This window comes from Lemur catta, chromosome 2 (genome assembly GCF_020740605.2).
Source record: "Lemur catta isolate mLemCat1 chromosome 2, mLemCat1.pri, whole genome shotgun sequence".
NCBI classification, from domain to species: Eukaryota; Metazoa; Chordata; class Mammalia; order Primates; family Lemuridae; genus Lemur; species Lemur catta.
The window spans coordinates 139,419,115-139,444,187 of NC_059129.1; the positions used below are offsets into that span (position 1 = coordinate 139,419,115).

Consider the following 25,073-nt stretch of genomic DNA (forward strand, 5'->3'; position numbering starts at 1 on the left):
CACCTGTTCAGTTGGTCTCATTACCGTGCCACTGGTGGGTCTCTGACATTTCCTGCACAGCCTCCAACCGCTCGATTTTGTCCCCTGACCTGCTCTTCCTCAGCAGCAGCCACAAAGCACACTCATGATCTTCTATATCAACTGTACTAAAAGGGGCTTTGCAAAAACAAAACAAAAAGATAATGTACAGTTAAGAAAACATTTTTATCCTTACTTTTAAGATGGTAATTTATAAAGATCTGAAATTTGCAAAGGAGAGATAAATCCATATGTAGGTATTGATAATGACTGACATATTTGCTCTCAGTTCAGTCATTATTTTATTATAGTTACTTTGAGTATTATATATGTGCTTTTGTTTTATATACTCTGTTGTCTTGTGCTATGTGGTCATTTTATTTTCTTTTTCCCACAAAAATGTTTTATTTTTGAAAAAGATCAAATATATGGAAAACTGAACAATGATACACTGACATCCATAAACTTATCACATCTAGATTCAATAACTTATTACTTTGCTATATTTGCTTCATCTATATGCATGAAATCCCTTTAAAACTGTTTTCTAATCTATTTGAAAGGAAGTTGCAGACCTGATGACAGTTTACCCCCTCACAGTTCACCTGTATCTCCTAAAGATAAGGCTGTAGTCTGCTATATACCCAAGATTAACAAAAGTCTTCCAAAATCATCTAAAATCCAGTCTAACTCCATGTTAAAATTTCCCCAATTTTTCCAAAAAATATCTTTAAGGCTTTTTAAAAAGAGGATTTGATAAAGTTTCTTAAATCTCTTTTAATTCTAGAAAGTTTTCCCACCTTTTCCTTTTCATGATGCCAACTTTTTAAAGAGATCAGCTCAGCTCTTTTATAGCTACCTCCAGTAGTTTTGCCTGATTGTGTTCTCATTATAGGAAGGCATGGAACAGATTTTCTAACAAATTTAAAATTATGAAACACTCATGAATACAACAGGGTATATTTAAACTCATATTTATTTACAGGTATCTAAGGAAGAAAACTACCCAAAGCATTAAGCCCTTAAAATTCAATATAATGCAAGAGAATGTCCCTCAATTAATTTTCCATCGCTATAAAAATATTAGTATAAAAAAATGACCAAAAAAAAATCTCACACTGATCATCAAATAACTTTCAGATTACTGATAAGGATTCCAAGTTAAATATTTCATACTTACTGGCAAATGGATTCCGTAATATCTTAGCTGATGTTGTCAATACTTTTCTTACTGCTTTGTGAAGTTCTTTTCTTGCCTGGTAGACAATCCCTAAAATTATTACAAACTTAAATAAAACCAACTATGTATTCTTAATGCTATGCTCCAATACTTCAAAAAGAAATGTATAAACTAAACTCTAATTTTTTTCATAAAAAAATATAAAATAGCATCTTTACCTTTCTACTGTCACTATCAATGCAACTAAAACACATTATGGGAACACAGAGCTCTGGATTTCAAAATAAGATCATCTCCAAGTCAGGGAAAAAGTAAAAAAAACAAAGCAAAACAAAAACACTACATAAATAAAGCTAACAAAATCCTCATACGCAATATAGAACTAGCACTATCCAGGAAAATGCCCCTACCATAAGCTCACCTCAAACTGAAATTTGGAGATACCTTACTAATGAGATTAAGCCTCACTATAGTAAATTATAAACTATAACAATTATCTGTGTAGTTGAAATTGTAAACACACCATAAAAGCATGCTGAAATGCAACAAGGTGATATGATAATAAATACCAATAACACAGAGTAGTGACACATACAGCTCACAGTCAGGGGGGCAGAACAGCCTGCCCCACTCAGGGAACATCATGTGCTAACAGACACACTCTGGCTGACAATGTAGGAACAGGCAGCTGTAAGTCAAGTGTGGTGACTCACCAAGCTACCCATATCTTGATGAAAATACATTCCTCTACTCTAAAATTTCATGTTCACCAAGCAACCATCTGGTTGCCAATTATTAATGAGGCTTCCGTGTGACCTAAATATTGAGGAGAATGTCCTGACTAGTAGAGATAGGTTTTCTAGACTTTGTGATAATAATTGAACTGGTATTCATATTTATAAATCTATCTCATGAGTTTTGTTTCCATGAATAAATCCCTTAAAGCAGAAATACCTCTGAGCTAAATGACAAAATCATATTTTTGTACTTGCCAAACTGAGGGCTAGCCTCTGAATTAATGGCCCCACTAAGGTGTGGCATTCCAAGTTCAGACTAAAACAGCCAGCTAGTCCTTACTTCACTTAGTTCTAGAAGAGCTATAAACTTGGGTTAAATGCAGAAGTCCAAAATTTGGTCTTTAATTAATTCTTTAGGAATTTGGTTCTCATAGGGTTTGGTGATTCTTAGACATAGCTGAATTTATCCTAAAATACTATTTTAAATAGGCTCATTTTTAAATTCAATAACTAGCTTCCATTTTCCACAAAGATGGGATTACTTTACAATAAACTTACCATGATTTTCTCTATTATCTAAAGAAACTGTGTGGAGATATATATATGACTTCATTTTTTCTCTTTCTACCACTTGAGTATCTAATGTCAAAGATTTCTTCAGGGCCAGAACTTCATATGTAAGAAATAAAGAACCCCTTAAAAATAAACAAAAAAATTCATCATAAATACATGATCCAAATGTAACACAAGAACTACTCTCCTTTATTAAGCTTTTCATGATAAACTTCTTTTTTACTTGGAAACACATATACAATAATGTGCATATAATATATTTATACACTCATGCAACACATTACAACTTTTTGGTCAAGGATGGACTGCATATACAATGGTGGTCTCATAAGATTACAATGGAGATGAAAAATTCATATCCCCTAGTGTCGTAACAGCCATTGCAGTGTTGTAGTGCAGTGCATTACTTGCTTATTTGTGGTTGATGCCAGTGTAAACAAACCTACCGCACTTCCAGTCGTACACAAGCGTAGCACAAGAGGATACTGAATGTTCCCAATACAAAGAAATAACAAATGTCTGTGGTCATGGATATGCTAATTACCCTGATCTGATCACTATACATTACACATACTGAAACATAACTGTGTACCTGATAAATATGTACAATTATTATGTTAAAAAAGTCTAGCATATACAATTATGTATAGTACATAATACTTAATAAACAGCCATGTCACTGGTTTATGTATTTACTATACTATACTTTTTATCATTATTTTAGAGGGTACTTCCACTTATGAAAAAAAAATATTAACTGCAAAACAGCTTTTGGTAGGTTCTTTAAGAGGCATTCCAGAAGAAGGCATTGTTATCATAGGAGATGAGAGCTCCATGCATGTTACTGCCTCAAAGATCTTCCAGTGGTACAAGATATAGAGGTAGAACATAGTGACACTGATGATCCTGACCCTGTGTAGGCCTGGGCTAACCTGTGTGTTTGTGTCTTAGTTTTTGACAAAAATTTTTAAAAAGTGAAAAAAAAAAATTTCTGCTGAGTGCAGTGACTCACACGTGTAATCCCAGCTACTCAGGAAGCTGAGTAAAGAGGATCTCTTGAGCCCAGAAGTTCAAGGCCAGTCTGGGCAACATAGGGAGACCCTCTTAAAAAAAATTTAGTGTAGCCTAAGTGCAGAGTATTTATAAAATCTACAGTAGCGTACAGTAATGCCTTAGGCCTTCATGTTCACTCACCACTCACTCACTGACTTACCCAGACCAACTTCCAGTTGTGCTAAATGCCCTATACAGGTGTCCTTTTTTTTATCTTTTACATTGCTATTTTCACTATACCTTTTCTAAGTTTAGATACATGAATACTTACCATTGTGTTACAGTTGCCCACAGCATTCAGTACAGTCACATGCTGTCCAGGTTTGTAGCCTGGCAGCAACAGGCTATACCACAGAGCCTAGGTGTGTCGTAGTCTGTACCATCTAGGTTTGTGTAAGTGCACTCTATGATGTTCCCTCAATGACGAAATCCCCTAACACATTCTCAGAACATATCCCCACCATTAAGAGACACATGACAGTATGTATATATGTATACACACACATTTCAGCTTAATGGATAATAAATAGCTGCATAATTATATCCAGGCAAAGGATAAATGTGCATGTACCCTTTTCTGTAATACAGTTTCTTTGCCTAGATCACAATTATATTCAAGAATATAATGAAAATTAATCACATAATTTTAAAAGAATTTTGTCTTTCATGGAAAACATGATAAAAATTCTGAATACATTTACTCCTTTTAGCTGTTCACATAAATCTCCATGAGAGCAGAGGATTCTCTAGAGCCTTGTCCGTATTCTTCTGGTGCTGGCCAGTGTCTGAACTTTCTTTCTCACCTGCTTGCTTTAGGGTAGAAACCAGAGGTCAGGAGAAACTGTAGGATACCAATGTTGGTAGCTCTGAATGCAGGCAGAGTGCAGCCTTTATGTCTGAATCTAGGAAGTGTGTAAATCAATTTTATTAGGAAAACTGTTATATATACACACACATTTCAGTTTAATAAAAAATAGCTACAAAATCATATCCAGGTAAGAAACAGAACATTAACACTGCCCCAGAAGCCTACAGTGTGTTCCTCCCTGATCCTGACCCATTCTCTCATTTCTACTCATCTCTATAAGTAATTTTTATTCTGATTTTTTATTATAATAATGTTCTTACTTTCCTTTACAGTTTTACCATCTATATATGCATCCTTAAACAAGAGAGCTTAGTTTTGCCTGTTTTTGAACTTCATATGAATGGAATCACATTATATGTATTCTTTTGCTCAGCCTTATGTCTGTGTGATTCATCCATTGTATGGATACACCACAACTTATTTATCACTCTACCATAGATGGGCATTTAGGGCATTTCTAGTTTGAGTCTATTACAAACAATGCTGTCATACATCTTACATATCTATATTGTGTACATATGTGTATGTTTCCTTAGGATACAGATTTAGAAGTAGAAATCATGCTTTGTCACAGTATAAATATCATTCAACTTTACTAGATAACGTCAAACTGTTTCTCCACAAAGATTAGCTTTTTAAGTGTTGTTTGTTATATGTACAACCCAAAACGAAGCCTTTTTTTTCCCTAATCAGATTGATTTATACACTCCAGACACAAAGGCTGCCTGGATTCAGAGCTGGCAACATCTGTATCCTACACTTTCTCCTGACCTCTGATTCTACCCTAAAGTAAGCAGGTGAGAAAGAAAGTTCAGACACTGGCCAGCACCAGGAGAATACAGACAACGCTCTACACAATCCTCTGCTCTTTTGGGGAATTATCTGAAAAGCCAAAAGGAGCAAATGTATTCAGAATTTTTATCATGTTTTCCAAGAAAGATAAAATTCTTTTAAAATGATGTGATTTTCATTATATTCCTGAATATAATTGTGGTCTAGATAAAGAAACTATACTACAGAAAAGAGAATATGTACATTTATCCTTCAATGAGTCAAAGGGAAAATATCATCTAAATATGTTTCGCCTTAATTACAGTGTCATGGAGAAATGCATGCATTTGGATAAAATGCCAAATGTATCTCCTTTGTCATTTTAGTATCTAAGAGTTGATTTTATATTTATACTAGTGAAAAAAGTATTAACAAATACAATAGAGTGTATTAGATGTACATTTAACATATATATCCCCCCCAAAAAATGGAAAAGAGAACAAAAAACAACAACTTGCAGAAAGAGGGTCACTCCATTCTTTAAGCATGTGCCTTTGGAAGAACATGAAATGGGAGATGTCACTCTGTTCGTTTTCTCAGTCAGCTGCAATTTCCTTTCATGAACACTTTATGGTGATTTAAGAGATTTTTAAAAATACCTTTGACTATAGTCTATTTTCACCTTCTTCACCCACTTTAGAACCTAATACCAGACGTGATTTTTAGTGTACAAAAGCTAACTGAATGCCTGCTGTGTACATGTTGAGTGTTTTCCTTACAGCAACAGTGCCAGGTGAGCAGAGTCCGTGCTGCACACTCGGATCTAAAGAAAACATTCTTCAGAGGGTAGAGAAACCAGATCAAGATAACATTTGAGTGGTAGAGCCAGTGATTAAATCCATCTGTCTAATTCCAAAACCCATACCCTCTGACTATCCCACGCCACCCTTAAATCACTTCCAACAAGGTTTTAAATAGTACTATAATGAAGCCAAATTAATGTCAGTTAACAACTTACCCTAAAAGAAGTGATCCAGTAAATTTTATTATATTTCCTTCAAAAAGAAAGAAAAGAAGTCAATGTGATGAATTTTATTTTTCAAAGTGTAACAGGAAATAGGCAGCAGTGTAAGTCTCTACCTATGTCATATGTTATCAGATAACTCATTGATATTTTTCTATTATTATCAGAGAAGTTATTGATATTTTTCTAATAATATAGTTAGTTGCTATCAACACATGGTTTCCTATCCTCAGATACAAACAAACCAATCAATAAGCGCTGGGTTCAAAAATATAACTTATATTCATGGCACTTCATACTTCTCCTCGCCTTCCTCTACCTCCTATTCTTCCATCCCCTGCCAAATCACTAGAGTCCCTAGTCCCCGTTTCCCCAGTGACACTGCCAGGACTACTATGCTTCCACTGAATGCAATGTCCAGGAAACTCATTTACCTTCTGACCCCTTTTAGTTAACAACCAATTAAATAAAGGAATGGGGAGAATGCTCCCTATGACTACTAGGACTAGATTAAGGGATTGTGTTGTCAAGTAGGGATACAAAATGATGTTTCCCAAAGTAATTATAATTGGTGGGTAAGATATAGGATACATTCTACAAGTTTTTTAATACATTTTCGTTTGGAACTTGGAAAACAATTTTTTTATTTTTAGAGACAGGGTCTCTGTCACCCAGGCTGGAGTGCAGTGGTGTGATCATAACTCACTGCAGCCTTGAATTCTTGAACTCAAGCATTCCTCCTGCCTGAGCCTCCCGAGTAGCTAGGAGTAGAAGTGCATGCCAGCACACTTGGCTTTTATCTTTTTTTAAATTTTTTTTGGAGATGGGGTGTCACTGCGTTGTCCAGGCTGGTCCCAAACTCCTGGACTCAAGTGATCCTCCCACCTCACCCTCCCAAAGTGCTGAGATTACATGTATAAGCCACTGTGCCTGGCCAGAAAACATTTTTTAATATTAAAAAAAATCCTACTGGCAGACACTGCTATTAATAATTGCCTACCCAATACACATGCCTCTTAATCCTTACTAACATAACCTGATTACCACCTAAAAATATTCAAATTCCTCAATGACTCTGTAGTTAGGGCTAGCTGTGTAAGCTGTAGCCAATCAGATTTTACAAATAAAGGAAATAGTACTCAGAGAAAGTAGGTTATTTCATTCTATCACTCAACAATTCTATTTGATGACCTATATGCCACATATAAGAATAAACAACTAGGATATAATGGTAAACAAGATAAAACACTACCCTCACAGAGTTTACAGTCTATGAGGGAAGTCAGATAATTAACCAAGTTCTATATTGACTCTACAAAATGACAAGTGACAGCTCCAACCTGGTGTAGGGTGTCAGGGACCTAGCGAAAGGCTACAGTGTGGGGACTAGATCACAGCCAGATTCCAAGCCCCAGTAGGGCAACAACATCCTTCTTGCTCAGCACTGTATTCCCCAAACCTAATCTGCCTGGCACTTTGTTTTGCTAGAGCATAATAAATATCCCCTGAATGAGAATGCAATTACATTTAAGTTTAGAAGGATGAGTATGAAATTTGACAGGAAAAGTAGGGGAGGAAAAAGAATTTCTAAGAAAAAGGACCATGTATGGCTCTGGGCCTACAATTTTTGGATAGACCATTAGTACAGAAAGTCATGAACAAATCTGAGACGTAATCATGAGGTATTAATAAATAAGTTCGTGTGGTCCACCATGGAAACTTAACCACAATTTTAATCATTGTTTCTATAAGGAAATATTATTGTTTAAACTGTACTCACTGATCTCTCTCCAGTATGTGTCCCGTTTTGGCGGGGGAGTAGAGGTTCCTATTCTTCTGCAACAGATGACACAATAAGCAGCCAGGGACATTCTGTGCATGTGGAACAATTATAACAAATGTAATTCAGCATCTAATTCAGAACATTTCTTTCAACTATAAGAACACATTACCATCGCAGTGGACTGACTGCCCAAAGAATTAGATTTTTCAAGACTAGGAAAAAAACTTTTCAGTTAAAAAAAATTTCTCCTTTAAAAACCTAAAACACATTTATTAGAATATTTTGCTAGTAATTTCATCATTCTTCTTCAAACTGCGTCCAATTGTTAACAGTGATTAACAGGTAACAAGAATATATAGATCATTAATTAGAATACCAAAGAGGAATATGCATATATTATATATGCATATTTATCTCTGATGACTGAACGCCCTGCAGAAATGAGAAGCTCTACACAGAAGATATACTTAGAATCCATAAAAGTGTTTAGCTTTTCTCTAGCTCCTTCAGGATGATATCCAACATTGTTTAAAATTTGTTAAGTTTTCTGAAATTAGGGTGGCCTATATAAAGAAAAAATAAATAAATAAAATATTTAAAATTTAATTGTTTATCAAAAAAGAACTGTCATCCAACTAATTCATCAACTGAGTAAAGATGATGTAAATATGATAGTCATTTCTAGAACAACTCAGTATTCTAGAACCATAACAGATTGTCTTTGGATAATGAGACTTTTTTTTTTCTTTTTGCTATACGGGTAATAAAGGAGGAAGGTACCATGAGGGACTAATGTGAGAAATGGTCCTTTGGTTCAACATATTAAAAACTTCTAGCAGCTTTATAGGGATGGTAGAAATTATTAGTATACATGAGTAAGAAACATCTGTTAGAAATAACACAAAATGAAAAACTTTCAAATTTTTTCTTAATTGTGATTCCACTGCATCAATTTGTGACTAAGCAAACTAATTTAGGCAACAAGTAAACTTGTAAAGGTCATTGTTTTGAGAGTCATTGTTTCTTATTTTCTTGTTTAGTGGGTTACTGCTACTTCTCTGTAAGACACACATAGCAATAAAAATGATATATAAAGACTGACGAAGTAGGTGCTCACAAAACCAGGGCAGTGTTGGTAAACAGATTCGTATTTTAGTTATTACATAAAAATACACTAAAAAGGCTGGACGCGGTGGCTCACGCCTGTAATCCTAGCACTCTGGGAGGCCAAGGTAGGTGAATCATTTGAGCTCAGGAGTTTGAGACCAGCCTGAGCAAGAGCGAGACCCCATCTCTACTAAAAATAGAAAGAAATTAGCCAAACAACTAAAATATATACAAAAAAATTAGCCAGGCATGGTGGTGCATGCCTGTAGTCCCAGCTACTCGGGGGGGGGGGGGGGGGGGGGGGGCTGAGGCAGAAGGATCACCTGAGCCCAGGAGTTTGAGGTTGCTGTGAGATAGGCTGACGCCACAGCACTCTAGCCCGGGGAACAGAGTGAGACTCTGTCTCAAAAACAAACAAACAAAAAATACACTAAAAAAACACAGAGCAAACACCCTGTTTCTTTCAACCCTAACATCTACTACAAAAGCAGTCAAGTGTAAGACATTATACAAATAACCTTTACAATTACTTCTCTGGCCTAAAAACCTTCCTAGTGTTATTAATAACTTAAACTCACCTCCTCCACAGGCTTCCCTTCCACCGAGTCCTGGGTATAAATCTGAGCATGCTGGAAACATACTTCCTCTACTTCCTCATCTGGGTCTTGATTATTTCATCAAGGCTTGATTGTGCATCTACTCTCCAGCCTGGACAAATGCTCCTCCCCTTGCTTTTCCCAGAGTGAGCACCGTCTGCTGTCTGTATTGTCTTCCCCGCCAGCCTCCACTCCAACTCCTCTCTGCTTGCTTCAATATACTAAAACCCCCCTTTCTACTATCCTGGAACCCTAATCTGAAAAGTGTGCTTTCTCTGCTCCTACACCTGTACAGCCAAAACTGGGGGAGGGGAATAAATGACAACTTCAGTGTGGGCTCTCAGAAGCAGAGATCCTAGTCAGATCTCTTCTCAGTGCCACAGGGACCATTCTAAACAATCCACACACCCTTGCCCAGGCCTCCTAGCCTACCTCCATCCTTTTCAGATCATCTTGTCCCTTACCTCACTCAGACAATGAAGACTATGAACTCCCTTAACTTCTGTCCCCACACCAACAAGCAGGGACAAATCCAGGTATTGTGGAGTTTAATGTTTATTCAAATTGGGGGGTGGGTGGAACTCTTTAACAAAATGAAACACAAAGTTACAAATACCAAATTAGCTACTAAGTGAAAGTTATCTAAAATGAAAAAAGAAGTCATGATAAGTTGCTTAAGTCTTAGAAATTTGGTAACTTTCCTCTGAAATTTCATTATCAGAAATGCTTACATAGAAATGCTTCTGGATTACAACCTGGTGTTCCCTCCCTACCTTGAACATTACAGCTCCGAGTAATGCCTATTACTCAAAAGGACGAATGCAAGTAAAGCACCCTAAACCTTACATGTCATAATTCCACAGTACATCTACCTTGGCCTACAAACATATATTTATCTGCATCACCTTAACCAGATTCCAAATAGATCTTTAAGTGCATTGTTCTTCCCAGTTTCTGAGGAAAAGGTCTCATCTCTTTCTCAAAGGAAAATGTTCCATCTATGTTCTAAATCTTACCTCACTTCCACGGGGACCTTGATTCATCAACTACCTGCCTTTCTCAATCTTCACACTCTCCCCCTCATTCAGCTCTTTCTGAAAAAATACTGGATGCCCAATATTCTCCCATCAAAAACAAAAAACAAATTAAAAAAAAAACTAACCCATATTCACTTTCCAACACCACCACCACTGAACTATTCTGAAGCAAATCCAAAATGTCCTACATAACCCCTGAGTACTTTAGTATATCCTTTTCCTGAAAAAAAGAAAAACCACCATTATGCCTCCAAAATAAACATAATTCCTTGATATCATCAAATATCTGATTAACATCCTCATTATTTCATAAACTTTGTTTTCTTTTGCACTATTGATCTGTTAGAATTAGGATCCAAACAAGGTCCACACATCCTATTTGGTTGATAATGTGCCTTTTTTATAGAGTCAATTACTTCCCTAATTATTGGCCTATTCAGATTTTTCCTTTTTTTTTTTTTGAGACAGAGTGTCACTTTGTTGCCCTGGCTAGAGTGAGTGCCGTGGCGTCAGCCTAGCTCACAGCAACCTCAAACTCCTGGGCTCAAGTGATCCTCCTGCCTCAGCCTCCCGAGTAGCTGGGACTACAGGAATGTGCCACCAGGCCCGACTAATTTTTTCTATATATATTTTAGTTGCCAGCTAATTTGTTTCTATTTTTAGTAGAGACGGGGTCTCGCTCTTGCTCAGGCTGGTCTCGAACTCCTGACTTTGAGCGATCCACCCGCCTCGGCCTCCCAGGGTGCTAGGATTACAGGCATGAGCCACCGCGCCCGGCCCCTTCTTCTTGAATTGGTCCTGATATCTATTTTCAAGAAAATGTGCATTTGTTTTCAAAATCATTGTATAAGGTTATTCATGCTATTCTTAAGTTTTTTATCATTAAAGTTTCATTTTTTGTTCCTAAGATTTGTGTCTCTTATTTTTTATTTCTGAGTTTTCTAGAGGTTCATTAATATAAAAATTGTTTATTAATTTTTCCCAAGAATCATCTGGTTTGCTGATTGTCTCTATATTGTTTTGTTTTCTATTTCTGCTCTTAATCATTTTCTTCTTTAGCTGCATCCTGTCCTTTTCCTAACTTCTTTAATAATTCTTAATATGAGCATTTCTTGTTCTTTTATAAATGCATTTAAGACTATAAACTCCCCCTCTAAATTTCCAGTGATTTTTCTCTAATCTGTAAACTGTTCAGGAATATGGTCTTTATTAGTTTCCAAACATACGAAATTTTTAAAGATTATCTTTTTATTGTACTACAGGGCATAGATTCTTGGGAATTGTGAAGACTTGCTCTGTTACCTGGTTGCAGTCAATATTTATATATATCATAGAAGCTTATATTTTGTTGCAAGAATTATCAAAAAGCTATTACATAAGGCTTTTTGATTGTGTTGTTGAAAGTTTCTACAGCCTTACTAATTTTTGTCTGTATGATCTGCCAGTATCTGAAAGGTTTTCAAAAATTTCACACTGACTTGTGTACTTGTCAATTTCCTCCAGAGCTGTCCATTATTTCCTTAAATTAGTTATTTATACAACAAACACTTATCTAAATGAGTCTCTATGAACCAGGAACTCTTTTAGGCACTGGAAATTTAGTGATGAGCCAGAACAATATGCCCCTGCTTTCATCTATCTTACTTTCTACTGCAGAACTCTCCAATCAGTGTGCCAAACAAAACCTATTGTTTTTGGTCATGATGTGAAAAGGTATGTCATTAGTTGCATACAAATTGATGATTATTAGTACTTTCTTTTATGATCACATACTGTCCTCCTTCAACCCTATTAATGTTCATTGCCTTAAGTTCTATTTCACGTATTAATATTTCCTTGCCAGTTTTCTTTTAACAAGTATTTATCATAGCTTTTCCCATCATGATTATAATCCTTTGGTATAATTTATAATTTCAAAATTCGTCTTTAATAAATGAGTTTAATCAATTTACATGTACTATATGCTGGACAGATCAAGTTTTCTTCACTATCCTTTAACTGGTTTAAAGTTAAATCATTTACTTCTATTCCTTTAGTAAATAACTACATTTTAAATATGCTACATAGAGTATACAACATTATCATTATCCTACCAAATGAGAATATGAAAATGCTTTAAATCTAATATGACCTCTCGTATTTCTTAGGTATTTTTGTCTAGTATTTTAAGTCCATTTTATTTTAGAACATTCCCCAAAAAGTCATTTTTAAAAGCAGTCAATCTAAATATTTATTGACATTTTGCCAATTTCTTTCCTTAGTATAGTTTCTTGCATCTAAACTTTTTTCTGGGTTAAAATCATTCCTGATGAAGGTATAATCCTTTGACAGTTTTTTCATGAAGGCCTATGTGTAGTTAGCACTCTCAATCTTAGCACTAGCACGCCTAAAAACGTTACATTTTAGGTATGCTAAAAAATAGCTGGCCTTAGAATTCTGGGTTAAGAAGTCAGAGTAACCGTAGGTTTCCTTCTGTTACATTAATGATATGTACATTGATGATATTTTCAATATTTCTTGCTGCAGAAATCTGCTGTAAGTCTAATTATTGTCTCTCTGTAGGCAAAATAACAGTAAAGAAGTTTAAGAATGTGCTCTGTAGAACCACACTGCCTTGTTTAAAATCCAGTTCCACCAAGGACTTATATTAATGTTTTTTATTTTATGATTCTTTGACATCTTAGGGCTGTGCAGAGTCAGGTAATGACTTCCCCTCCCAGGCTAGATAACTCCTAGAGGTAGCAACAACTTGCCTGTGAGCCTGCCTTTCACATGCAAACCAACTAATCTTGAATCCACACCCCCAACCACCTTCTTTAACTAACCCTCTCCCACCAAGCCAATGTTCTCCTACCCTAAATCACCTCAGAGCCAGGTACTGAACAACTAGGGACCACCCCTCTGACCTGCCAAAATTATTCCAACCGTCCAATCCTAAACTTGTTCAGCATGCCTACCGTGTCTCACCCACTCCTTCCCACAAAAACCACAATAAAGGCTCTAGCCTCTGCTTTGCCGGTGCTCCTTATGCCTCCTGACTGACCCTGGTACTTCCCCACGTGGCCTAGAGTAGTGTCGTGTGTCCACTCTCCCTTGAGAACTGTACATAATAAATTCTTCTTTCAAGGCAGTTGTCTCTGTGTCTATCATATTACCAGATGTGGTTAAAACAAAATCCCAGGCACATTTTAAAATACAACTAGACATATGCTCTTGGACTAATTAACCCGTGTCTCACTTTCCTCATCTATAAAATGGCAATGATAACGTGACTACTTTAAACGGTTATAAATATTACATAAGTTAATGCATGTAAAGCACACAGAATAGTGCCTATTCCAAATTAAGTGTTCAATAATGTTACTCATTATCAATATTATATTCCATCTGGCAGTTTTCTTTTTACATATCCCACTGAGGAATCTGGTGTGCTCCTTCAATCTTAGAACTCACATTTTTTTCAATTTTGCAATATTCTTAACAATTACCACTTTGACTCCCATTCTACTTTTTCCTTCTGGTACTCCTATTAGGTATACTTTAGATTTTCTTATTTTACCCTTCAAAGCTCAACTTCTTCCATATTTCTTGTCTATCTCTTTGCCATGCATTATGGATTGTTTCTCCAAATCTATTTTCCAAATTATCAATCCTCTATTTAGCTGTATTTAAACATGCCATTCATCCATCCACTGAGTATTTCAATAACTTTTTTTAGTTCTAAAACTTCTACTTGGCTCACTTTCACATTTGCCTGCTCTTTTTACACACAGTTTTTGTCTTAAAGTGCAGATTATTAAAAAAAAAGAATGATCATAAGCTATTCCTTTTCCTATAACCATGTTCTTTAGTAGTTCCCTCCCATACTGACTTTAGACTGAGTTTATATGTAACTTTGGCCATAGAACAATAGAGACATGATGCAAGCAGAGACTTAAAAAGCATGTGCACTCTGAGGCTTCTGTCTTGCTGCTCAAGAACGCTGTGACCACCACTGTATAAAGACACCCAGGTTAGTCTGCTGGATGACAAACGTCCAATATCCCCATTAATGAAGCCAACAAGTACCAGCTGATAGCCAGCACCAACTTCCAAGCATGTGAGGCTACACCAGATAAACCAGCTTCTAGCTGACCCTACAAACCCCATATTCAGTCCTTAGACTTGTAAGCAATAACAAAGGGTTAGCCAGTAGGCTATGGGATCGTTTATAATGCTACAAAAAGCTGACATATGTGGTTTCTAAATTTTCCTCTACACTTTAAACACACTTATTGTAAAGTCTCTGTTGGAATCACTATTTCTGGTAATTAGGGCTGGCTATCCTTCATGGTGGTTTGTTTGTTTACATACTTTGTAATCTTTGATTGAGAGCTCATCTCATCTTCAGTAGGAGTATTTCCTATGGGAGTCCTATGTGCTCTGGTCTATACTACAGTTTAAAATTCATTGCTGCCAAAGTACCACAGGTATTACATATTTATGGATTTCTCAATTTGGGTTCCCAGCACTATGAGGACAGTATGAATTCAAATCCCACAACCACAAGCAGTATAGAATTAAAGTTCCAATTTCCACTCTTTCATGTTGCTGTTAAAAGCAACTTTTCACAGTGTTTCCTTTGTCTACTGGAAGGAAATTTTTTAGTCCCTGTTTCCTTGAAGGCATATTCCCTCAAGATTACCACTTTTAGGCTAAGCTGACTTTAACTGTATGTGCACATTAGGTCCAAGCAATTAAGGTCTCTATAAGGTTCTGATAACTCTGTAACTTGCTTCAACCTTCTGCCTCAGTGCTAGGACTTTCTTCTGAGTTTCCTCTTTTCCTTCTCACAATTCCAAGTTCTTCTGTTACATTTTACCTAGAATTTTCATGTGTACAGAGGGAGGAAAGGATGCTGCCTGGAAGTAAATTTAACTTTTAAAATCTCAGCATATTATTTTTCTGCTTTAAGTCTTCCAATAATTCTCCCTTGTCTAAGACAGTGTTTCTTAAAATTTTGGTCTCTAGAAAATTAGTGGTCCTGAGTTGTCTATCAAGAACATTGTAGGTTATCTCTGAGTTTTGGAGGAAAAGGTGATAAAACAATTTTGTTCATATACCTTAAAGTATGATTTAGATACATTAATATTCACACATTTAAATGTACAGTTCCAAGGGTTTTGACAACACAATCCAATGAAAACACAAAAGTTCTATCAACACATTTCTGTGTCCCTTTGTAGGCAAGTCTCGCCCACACCCCGCTCTGAAAACTACTGATCTGTTTTCTGTCTCTAAGGATTTGCCTTTACAAGGATGTCCTATGAATGGAACCATACAGTATGTAGCCTATGAGTCTGGCTTCCTTCACATAACCAAGCTGTTTTGTGTATCAGTAGTTTGTTCTTTTTATTGATTAGTACAATTCCATTGTATAGATATTAGTTTGTTTATGCATTACCCAGCTGAGGGATATTTGGGTTGTTTCCAGTTTTGGGTGAACATGAATAAAGCAGCTAAAAACATTTTCATACAGATTGAAGTTGTTTACCACCTCAACCACAACCCTACTGATTTTTGCAACTTCCTCATCCTTGATAAATCTTTTCAAGTCAAGGACGAATCTCCTGAGTGTCTTCCTCCAGATGCCATTACACACTCCCTGTGATATCACCACAAGCCCAAGCAAGGTTCATGATGAGTCTTAGATATTGTAATCCTTCCAGAATTGCGTCAGTGCCTTCTCCGTTGCAGCAATAGCCTGGGCAAAGGTCCTCCTTAGATAGTAGGTCTTGAAAGCTGCTAGAAATCCTTGACCCATTGGTTGGATCAAAGAAGTGGTATTTGGAGGGAGAAATACCACTCTGATATTGTAATGAAGATCACCAATAAAAGGAGGAGGTGTGGGAGCATTAACAACAATAAGCAAAATCTTGGCCGGGCGCGGTGGCTCACGCCTGTAATCCTAGCTCTGGGAGGCCGAGGCGGGTGGATCGCTCGAGGTCAGGAGTTCGAGACCAGCCTGAGCAAGAGTGAGACCCCGTCTCTACCAAAAATAGAAAGAAATTATCTGGCCAACTAAAAATATATATACAAAAAAATTAGCCAGGCATGGTGGCTCATGCCTGTAGTCCCAGCTACTCGGGAGGCTGAGGCAGTAGGATTGCTTGAGCCCAGGAGTCTGAGGTTGCTGTGAGCTAGGCTGATGCCACGGCACTCACTCTAGCCTGGGCAACAAAGTGAGACTCTGTCTCAAAAAAAAAAAAAAAAACAAAACAAAACAAAAAAAAAAAAAAAAAAAAAAAAAAGGACGAATCTCCTGAGTGTCTTCCTCCAGATGCCATTACACACTCCCTGTGATATCACCACAAGCCCAAGCAAGGTTCATGATGAGTCTTAGATATTGTAATCCTTCCAGAATTGCGTCAGTGCCTTCTCCGTTGCAGCAATAGCCTGGGCAAAGGTCCTCCTTAGATAGTAGGTCTTGAAAGCTGCTAGAAATCCTTGACCCATTGGTTGGATCAAAGAAGTGGTATTTGGAGGGAGAAATACCACTCTGATATTGTAATGAAGATCACCAATAAAAGGAGGAGGTGTGGGAGCATTAACAACAATAAGCAAAATCTTGAAAGGTGTATTATTCTCCAAACAGTCCTACTTCATTTTGTTGGCACAGCAATTTGGAAGGGCATCTTGGAACAGACGCTGAGTCATCCCAGACTTCTTACTGCTCCTGTAGTACAATGGCAGCATGTGCTTATTGATATGCTTGAAAGTGCTGGAGCTCTCACAGTGCCAGGTCACAAAGGGCTTTAATTCATAACACGCAACACTGCCCCCCAAAATTATCCTGTCCTTAAAAGCCTTGAAACCTGGCATTAACTTGGCCTCCTTATGAATGAAAGTTATTTCAGGTATCCATTTCCAGAATGGGGAGGTTTCACCCATATTGAAGCTTTGCCCTGGAAAGTAATTTTCCTCCATAATCAGCTTATCCAGTTTCCAAAAATTCTTTAGCTGCCTTCGTATCAGCATTCACAGACTCACCACTCACTCTCATATTATGTAATGAATTATGATTCTTCAATGGCTTAAACCACACAGAGATAGCAGTAAATTCAACATTGTAGTCAGATCCAGCTCTTCTTTGAATACTGTAAACTTTTTGCTTTGGCCATGAAAATGGTGCTGAGAGGGATATACTTCTGTGCCTGGTCTTCAATCTAGGCCATTAAAAGTTTCTCCATATCTGATATAGGCCCCTTGAATTTTTGTTAGTCTCACTGTCTTCAGTGAAGCAGACCCTTTAACAGTTTTCACCACTTTGTACTTGTTCTTAAAGAGCTTAGCTACAGTGGAAAGGGGACATGCCTGCCTGGTGAGCAATAACCTTTATTAATTTTCTATCTTTATAGTCCTTAATCAATTTAATTTCATTTTCAGGTCAATCACTCAACGTGGCCTTTTTCTGGCAACACTAGGCATGGATTTTGTATGCTTACGGGCCATGATGAACCAAACAAGAGAGTAAATCAAACACAAGAGAAATGATGCAATCAAGAGACATGGTAAACACAAGTTGTATAAGGCTGCTGCTGGCGTCACACAGCTTACAGCTTATTGTGTCCTGAGAAATTATTGCCTACATAAAATTTACAGATATTCTATGATTTCTGTCTAAAAGATATTTTTGTTTTAGCTTTTATATTTAGGTTTATGATCCATCTCAAGTTAATTTTTGTGTATGGGGTGAGAAAGAGGTTGAGGATGATTTTTTGTCTAAATGAATATTCAATAGTTTCAGTGTAACTTGTTGAAACAAGTTTCCTTTCCCCAGTGAATTGACTTAATTCCTTGTTCAAATATCAACTGACTATATAAGTAGGGACCTATTTCTAGACTCTCTATTCCGCTGCTCTGCCTATCCTTATATAAATACTACACTGTCTTGATTAGTGTAGTTTTACAGTAAGTCTTGAAGATAGGTAGTATCAAGTTTTCCAGCTTTGTTCTACCTTTTCAAGATGAACTATCCTAAGTCCTTGGCCCATCCACATAATTTTAGAGTCAGCTTGTCAACTTCTGTTTAAAAGAACCTTTGAGATTATGATTGTGATTACATTAAATCTGAAACACTGATTTTAAGTAGCAAAAAAAGGTGAAATTCTGAGGAGACTAAGAAAGACACAGAAATTAAAAAGGTAGAGATTATCACTATAAAATAAAATTCAAAAATTCCACTAAATTTAACAAGGCTGGCTGGCTGTGGTGGCTCACACCTGTAATCCCAGCACTTTGGGAGGCCAGGGCGAGAGGACTGCTTGAGGCCAGGAGTTCAAGACCAGCTTGACCAACACAGTGAGACTCTGATTCTACAAAAAATTTTAAAAAAATGAGTCGGGCATGATGGCACACGCCTGTAGTCCTAGACACTTTGGAGGCTGAGGCAGGAAAATTGCTTGAGTCCAGGATTTTGAGGCTACAGAGAGCTATGATTACACCACTGCACTCTAGCCAGGGTGACAGAATGAGACCCTGTCTCTAAAAAAAAAAGAAATTAAAAAAAAAAATTAACAGGGAGGCCATTAGGGTCTTCATAATGGTAGCTTCATTGTCCTGGTTGAAGAAGAAACCACACTGAAATTAAACATCATTTCTCCCTGGGATCTAGCCTATTAATAAAAAAAAAGAATCATTTCACCCTTTCATTCTTATTAACAAAACCTGGATTGTAGCTGGGCACACAAATTACTCAATAAAGACATCATCTTTCTTTCCTTACACTTAAGTGTGGTCACTAAGAACTGTCTAATGGAATATTAATGGATGTGTCACGTGCAACTTCTGAAAAGTGTCCTTAAAAAGAGTAATGTATCTTTCTTCATCCTTCCCTTCTCCCTCTTACTAGAATGAGCAAGTGACAGTTTGAATTAAAGCAGCCACCTTAACCATGAGGCATCCTCCTAAGGATGGCAGACCAGCAAGACAGAAGAATTCCAGCCTTATGATCATGGAGTTGCTTCCACACCAGCCATGGACTGCCTACTTATGTAATCATATGCATATTTAAGCCACTATTATATTTTCTGTGCAATACAGCTGAATCTAATCTTAACACACCACAGTTTTAAATATCTATATGCCAGTAATCCCAAAGTACCTCTAGCCACAACCTTTCCAGAGTCATGTATCCAACAACTATTGAACAATTCCACTTGGATGTCCAATAGGCCTTTCAAACTTAGCTGTCCAAAACAAAATTCTTTGTTTTTTCTCCCCAAACTCTTCCTCATCTTTTCCATCACCATCAGCCAAAAGGTAAATGGTCTCTGATTGTAAATGATCTACCACATAGCTCAAGCAAAAAACTCAGGTGTTGCTCTTGAGTCCTTGTTTTCCCCTCACCCATATCCAAACACCATGCAAAATTTGTTCTCTGCTACCAAAACATATTCCAAATCCATCCACTTTTCTCCATCTTCACTGCTACCACTTTGTCCAGTTCAAGTCACCATCATCTTTAGCTTGGAGTAATGAGGTAACATCCTCAATGGTGCTTTGTAACTTAAGAAATCCTTCCCAAGAGATAAAAAGTTCTGGAGAGGGAAGGTAGTGATGGTTGCATAATAATGTGAATGTCACTGAACACTAACCTCAAAATGGTAAAAATGGTAAATCTTATGTGTATTTTACCATAACAAAGCAAACAAAAAAGGAAATCTTTCCTAGAGAAAAATAGTCTCCTGTATTTTTTCTATCTTCCAGACGTATCCTTCATCTTTAGCTATTTAATCTACTGGGAAATTACTGTTGTGAATAATGTGAAGACTCTGGAACATTTTAGGTACATGAAAATGTTTGGTGACTAAATGGAGGTTTTAAATCTGGATGATTTGGGGAAACACAGGAAGAAAAGCAGGTTTTGAAGTGAAGATGAGTGAGGAAAGCCAGTTCAGTTGAGAGGTGGTGTTTAGCCTACTCAAAGGTTATTAATGCACAGGCAACACTTGGAGCTCAAAAGTGGCATTCAATGGGACGGAACTGATAAGATGGTCAAGGAGAAGAATGTATGCAAGAGGAAAAAGAGTAAAGAAAAGACATGTGGGAAGAACGATAGGTGGAGGCAAATTTTAAAAAGAGAGTGCAACTGTATTTCCACCAGTTGGAAAAGATTTCAGGGATAGAAAGAGGGAACTAAATGGAAGAAGTGGGTTCCTAAGTGATCACATGAACACACGAAATACCAAAGCAGCATGAACTTAATTAGGGAAGCACAATTTAACCTAAGGAACAGAAAGCATGAACCTCGTATCTCAACTAGTTAAAATAATTACAGCGTGTGCTCTTAGACTACAGATCAGAATTCGGGAAAGGGATTAACTCTAGAACCTTCTGGAATTTTTCACTTTAAAATGACCGTTACTGAGTTTAGAGACCTATTGGCATTCAATCTAGTCCACCTCCCCGGTCAGAGAGGGAGCAAGAAGCGGTCTGGGAAGCTCAGATTTGACTGCGGCTGTCCCCTACTCCTTGGCACTATCTTTCCACGACTACCAGCCCGACGTGATGCACCGCTAGGTGCTCTTCTCAGAGCCTCCACAGCAACCAGAGAAGGGCAGCGACCGTGAGAGAGTCCGGCTCGCGAGGACCACACAGAGGCCCTCACGCCCCGCGGCGGGTCAGCGGGTCGGTCGGGGACCGCGCGCCCTCAGCCGGGCGCCCCAGCCGTGCCCGGTCCCCGCTTCCCACTCCCCGCCGCGCCGAGCTGCGCCGACACCCTCGTCCGCCCCCACGAGCCCGGCCTCCCCTTCCTACCTGCCGGCTCGCGGACTCGGCCCGCCCCCAACCGCTCACCGGGGACCCAGTCGGCTGGGGCGCCCACCCTTCTCGGTAGCTCCCAGCCCGCGCCCTCCACCCGGCGACGGGCGGCACGTGACCCCGCCCCCTCGGCCCGGCCCACGCCTGCCTCCTGCCAGCACGCTCCACCCACGCGTGCGTGTCTGGCGCGATGACGTAGTAGGCGCCGGCGCACTCTGTCTGCGACGCCGAAGCGCCCGTGGGTCTGTGGGCGGAGGTGGGTGGCGAGCTGCTTCTGAGCGACTGGAGAAAGTGGGATGGAGGGAGGACGGAAGGGTCCGGAGAAAAGATGGGAGGAGGAGGGAAGACCTAAGAGCCTGTCCTCCGGGTGCTGGGTTACGGGGCAGTGTCGCGCCGCTTTCCGGGCCCTTCCTAGCGGGCGCGGGCAGCTGTCCGCACCAATTCAGTCGTGGGTTTCCCGCCCAGGTGTAGACGTGAAAGGGTTAAGTTGGCTGACGCTGGGTGGTTTCCTGCGAGCGTAGAGCCGTGGGGGATGTGGTTCATTTAGTGAAGAAACACAAGATCTGGAGATCTGGCTTGTACTTTTTTTTTTTTCCTTTGACCGGAGGCCATGGCTTAATCTCTTCAACCGGTCTCCTCACCTGTGAAATGAGGCGGTTGGCCTCAGTCTGTAATTTTTGAGGCCTCTTTCAGAACTGCCAGTCTGTGATTCCTGCCTCCCAGGAACTTACCTTTTATCATTCTCCTGAATGGGACAAGAGAGCCTTTGAATAATGGACATGTTTTACACTTGGGTTGGGCACGCTGCTGTGGAGTTAATGCCGCTTGCCCTCATTAGGATTAATTGTTCGTGGGTAGAATTTGTTTGTAAGTAAGATTTTTCTCATTATTGATATTCTAAGTAGATTCATTTTAATTATGTTAAAAGATCAGAATATCCGTGTTTTTAATGTTCCGTCATTCATAGATTTAACTGTTTTAACATTGACAGTTAATATTTTGCCTCATTTCAGAGGTAAATCCCCGAAGTATATTGAAGTTGACGCTTTTGCATTGTATGTCACCTTTTTTATTAGCATTCTTGAGGTCATCTGCACATTCTGACTGGGAAAAGATGGTCAACGTCTTGAAAGGAGTGCTTATAGAATGGTTAGTAGTTTTGATTCTTTGTGAGTTTTAATTTTACATGTTGAATCTTGATTTGCATGTATATCGTTTCTAAAATCCTATCCATTTATTTGTTTTATTTTGAAGATCTGCATGAAATCAAGTCTTTCAGCTTTGTCAGTTTCAGTTTTCGTATTTAACATGTGGGACAGATTTTATTGATAAGTTTCTTCCTGGTGCCAGATTTCAGTCTCTTTATTGAATTGATACAATTGGCATTATGATCAGAGCCAGCATATTCGTTAGATTTAGCCCTCTTTAGGGAAACAGTGCTTGTATTCTCAAACCATCAGGACTTAACTAGAATTTTAGGACCTGCAAGAGTTCGGGAACTTAAGTCTTCACCATTACAAACAGTAGAATTTTAAAAAGAGAAGGAAAAACAAGAGAGCCAGTTGAGGAAGGTTTCTTGAACTCCTTTGCACATATTCCAAAGGAGAAGCTAGAAACCATAATGGGCAGAGTAGTCCAACATATAGGACTTAGTTATCACCTAGTTTTTAAACCTGAACTGCTGGATCAATCTTGCTCAGTCTTCACTTGCTTGTTTGCCCCATCAGTAATTCTGTCTCATCTGGGAACTCTGCCCTGTGGACACTCCCTTTGTCTGAAAATACTCCTATCTACCTTTCTTTACTCCTAATATGAACCATTGCATGGATGATGGTACTGTTTGCTGTGTTGGCAACGAGCAAGACCAAGCCCTAGGACACTTCCAACATTTACAGCAGCACTGTCCAACAGAAATAGAATGTGGTTCGCGTACATAGTTTTAAATTTGTTAGTAGCCACATTAAAAAGACTTTAGGCCTAACAAATAACAGATTGATAAAGGATTATGGCCAGATCTGGTGGATCCTCCGTCACAATCAGGTGCAGAGGTTGGGATGATAACTGGAAAAGTCCTTCAGTTTTCCTCATGTCTGTATTTGATGCCAAGGAAAAGAGTGTTATAAATACAGTATTGGTATAAGTCTATAGATTGTTAACACTTGAAGCAGAGAGAAAATGAGATTTTGAGTAACAGTTCAGAACTTTAAAAATCATTCTAAAAATTCTACATGCTCAAATTTAATTGCTCAAGTCTTTGTGGTGTGATGTGACAACAAGGTGTCTTATAATCGTGTGTTTATTTCTACAGTGATCCTGCCATGAAGCAGTTTCTGCTGTATTTGGATGAGTCCAATGCCCTGGGGAAGAAGTTCATCATTCAAGACATTGATGAAACGCATGTCTTTGTAATAGCAGAGTTGGTTAGTGTGCTCCAGGAGCGAGTGGGTGAATTAATGGACCAAAATGCTTTTTCGCTTACCCAGAAGTGAAAATACTAGATATTGGCCACTTAGGAATTATAAGCAGCAAATGTGAAAGATTTACTTGCTTAGGAGCCTGCTGTGGGAAAGACGGAGGGATCATTTGCCCAGAAAAAGCCCCCTGAACTGATTTTTTTGTACCCTAGAATTAAAAAAAAAAACAACAAAAAAAACCTTTAACAGTTGGCTGTAATTTGACTTATTATCCTTTATTAAAATATAAATGTTTATATTTTTTCAGCCTTTTTAATACCAATTTAATACATTAAGAATATAACGGAGGTGCTTTTAAATTATCAGTATGACGTAGGTATTTATTTTCCTTGTTCCTGTTAATGATCATGGGTTTTTGTAGTGTGGATGTGGTTGCTTTTTTTTCAGTTAGAAACTTCAAAAATTTACTGTTTAGATAAATATGCCGAGATGGGAACTTTGGTAAATTTGTCTCACAGATATCTACATACCAGGCAGCTCTCTTGGTGAAGATGTCGCTTCATGTTACTACATGTAAACTGCAGTTTGCATTTGTCTAAAAATATAATGTTTTTAAAGTACAGACAGTTAGAAACAACCAAATGGGAAAGGCACATGCTGCTTTGCATCTTTAGTTTTTCCTTGTTCAAATTTTGTTGGTGACATTTTCCCATCAGGGCAAGCATTCTTTTATTAAGAAATCAGTCTTGTGCCTTTTTCCCTATGAGAAACCCTATTAAATTTATTTAAGAAAGGTAGGAATAGACGGAAGCAAAGTCAGCCTTCAGGAAGCAACATGTTAGATTAAAATACGTTGCATATAGTTCTATAATTGACTGGAGGCAGAAACAATAACACTGATAGGGGTTTTGCTTCCCCTCCTGAAGATAGTGTCATTGGGATGGGTTCCTGGGATGGGAATTTTCAAAGAGAAAAGAACTTTGATGATGTTACCAAACCCAATTTACCCACTTCCTTATGATACGTTTATTCAAAGCACCTGTGTACCATTTTCACTCACACATGCATTACTGAATCTGGAAATTTCCACAGTTAGGTGTATTTATCATGAT

General features: G+C 38.0%; 2 protein-coding genes across 5 annotated transcripts in view; one reads left to right on the plus strand and one right to left on the minus strand.

Moving 5' to 3' along the window:
* Nucleotides 1-21,683, minus strand: part of SERAC1 (serine active site containing 1) — a 55,249-nt gene extending 33,566 nt beyond the window's left edge. The window contains exons 1-6 of one of the 3 annotated variants that reach the window (XM_045544637.1): nucleotides 21,545-21,683; nucleotides 8,005-8,096; nucleotides 6,219-6,255; nucleotides 2,494-2,630; nucleotides 1,199-1,288; nucleotides 25-156 (exon numbers count right to left, since the gene is read on the minus strand). In XM_045544637.1, coding sequence (XP_045400593.1) covers nucleotides 25-156; nucleotides 1,199-1,288; nucleotides 2,494-2,630; nucleotides 6,219-6,255; nucleotides 8,005-8,095 — 487 coding nt within the window. In that variant the 5' untranslated portion in view covers nucleotide 8,096; nucleotides 21,545-21,683. The remainder of the gene's footprint in view (nucleotides 1-24; nucleotides 157-1,198; nucleotides 1,289-2,493; nucleotides 2,631-6,218; nucleotides 6,256-8,004; nucleotides 8,097-21,544) is intronic. The other 2 variants (XM_045544639.1, XM_045544638.1) reach the window with 2 other exon arrangements.
* A 39-nt stretch (nucleotides 21,684-21,722) lies between these two features.
* GTF2H5 (general transcription factor IIH subunit 5) lies at nucleotides 21,723-24,259 on the plus strand. Of its 2 annotated transcripts, none has more exons than XM_045544641.1 (3): nucleotides 21,723-21,803; nucleotides 22,624-22,696; nucleotides 23,856-24,259. In XM_045544641.1, exons 2-3 carry the CDS (start codon nucleotides 22,662-22,664, stop codon nucleotides 24,034-24,036), a joined length of 216 nt encoding a protein of 71 aa, XP_045400597.1. In that variant the 5' UTR covers nucleotides 21,723-21,803; nucleotides 22,624-22,661; the 3' UTR covers nucleotides 24,037-24,259. The 2 variants fall into 2 exon arrangements, with proteins under 2 accessions (XP_045400597.1, XP_045400596.1); XM_045544640.1 differs by lacking the exon at nucleotides 21,723-21,803 and adding an exon at nucleotides 21,824-22,414.
* Nucleotides 24,260-25,073: the final 814 nt, after the last annotated feature.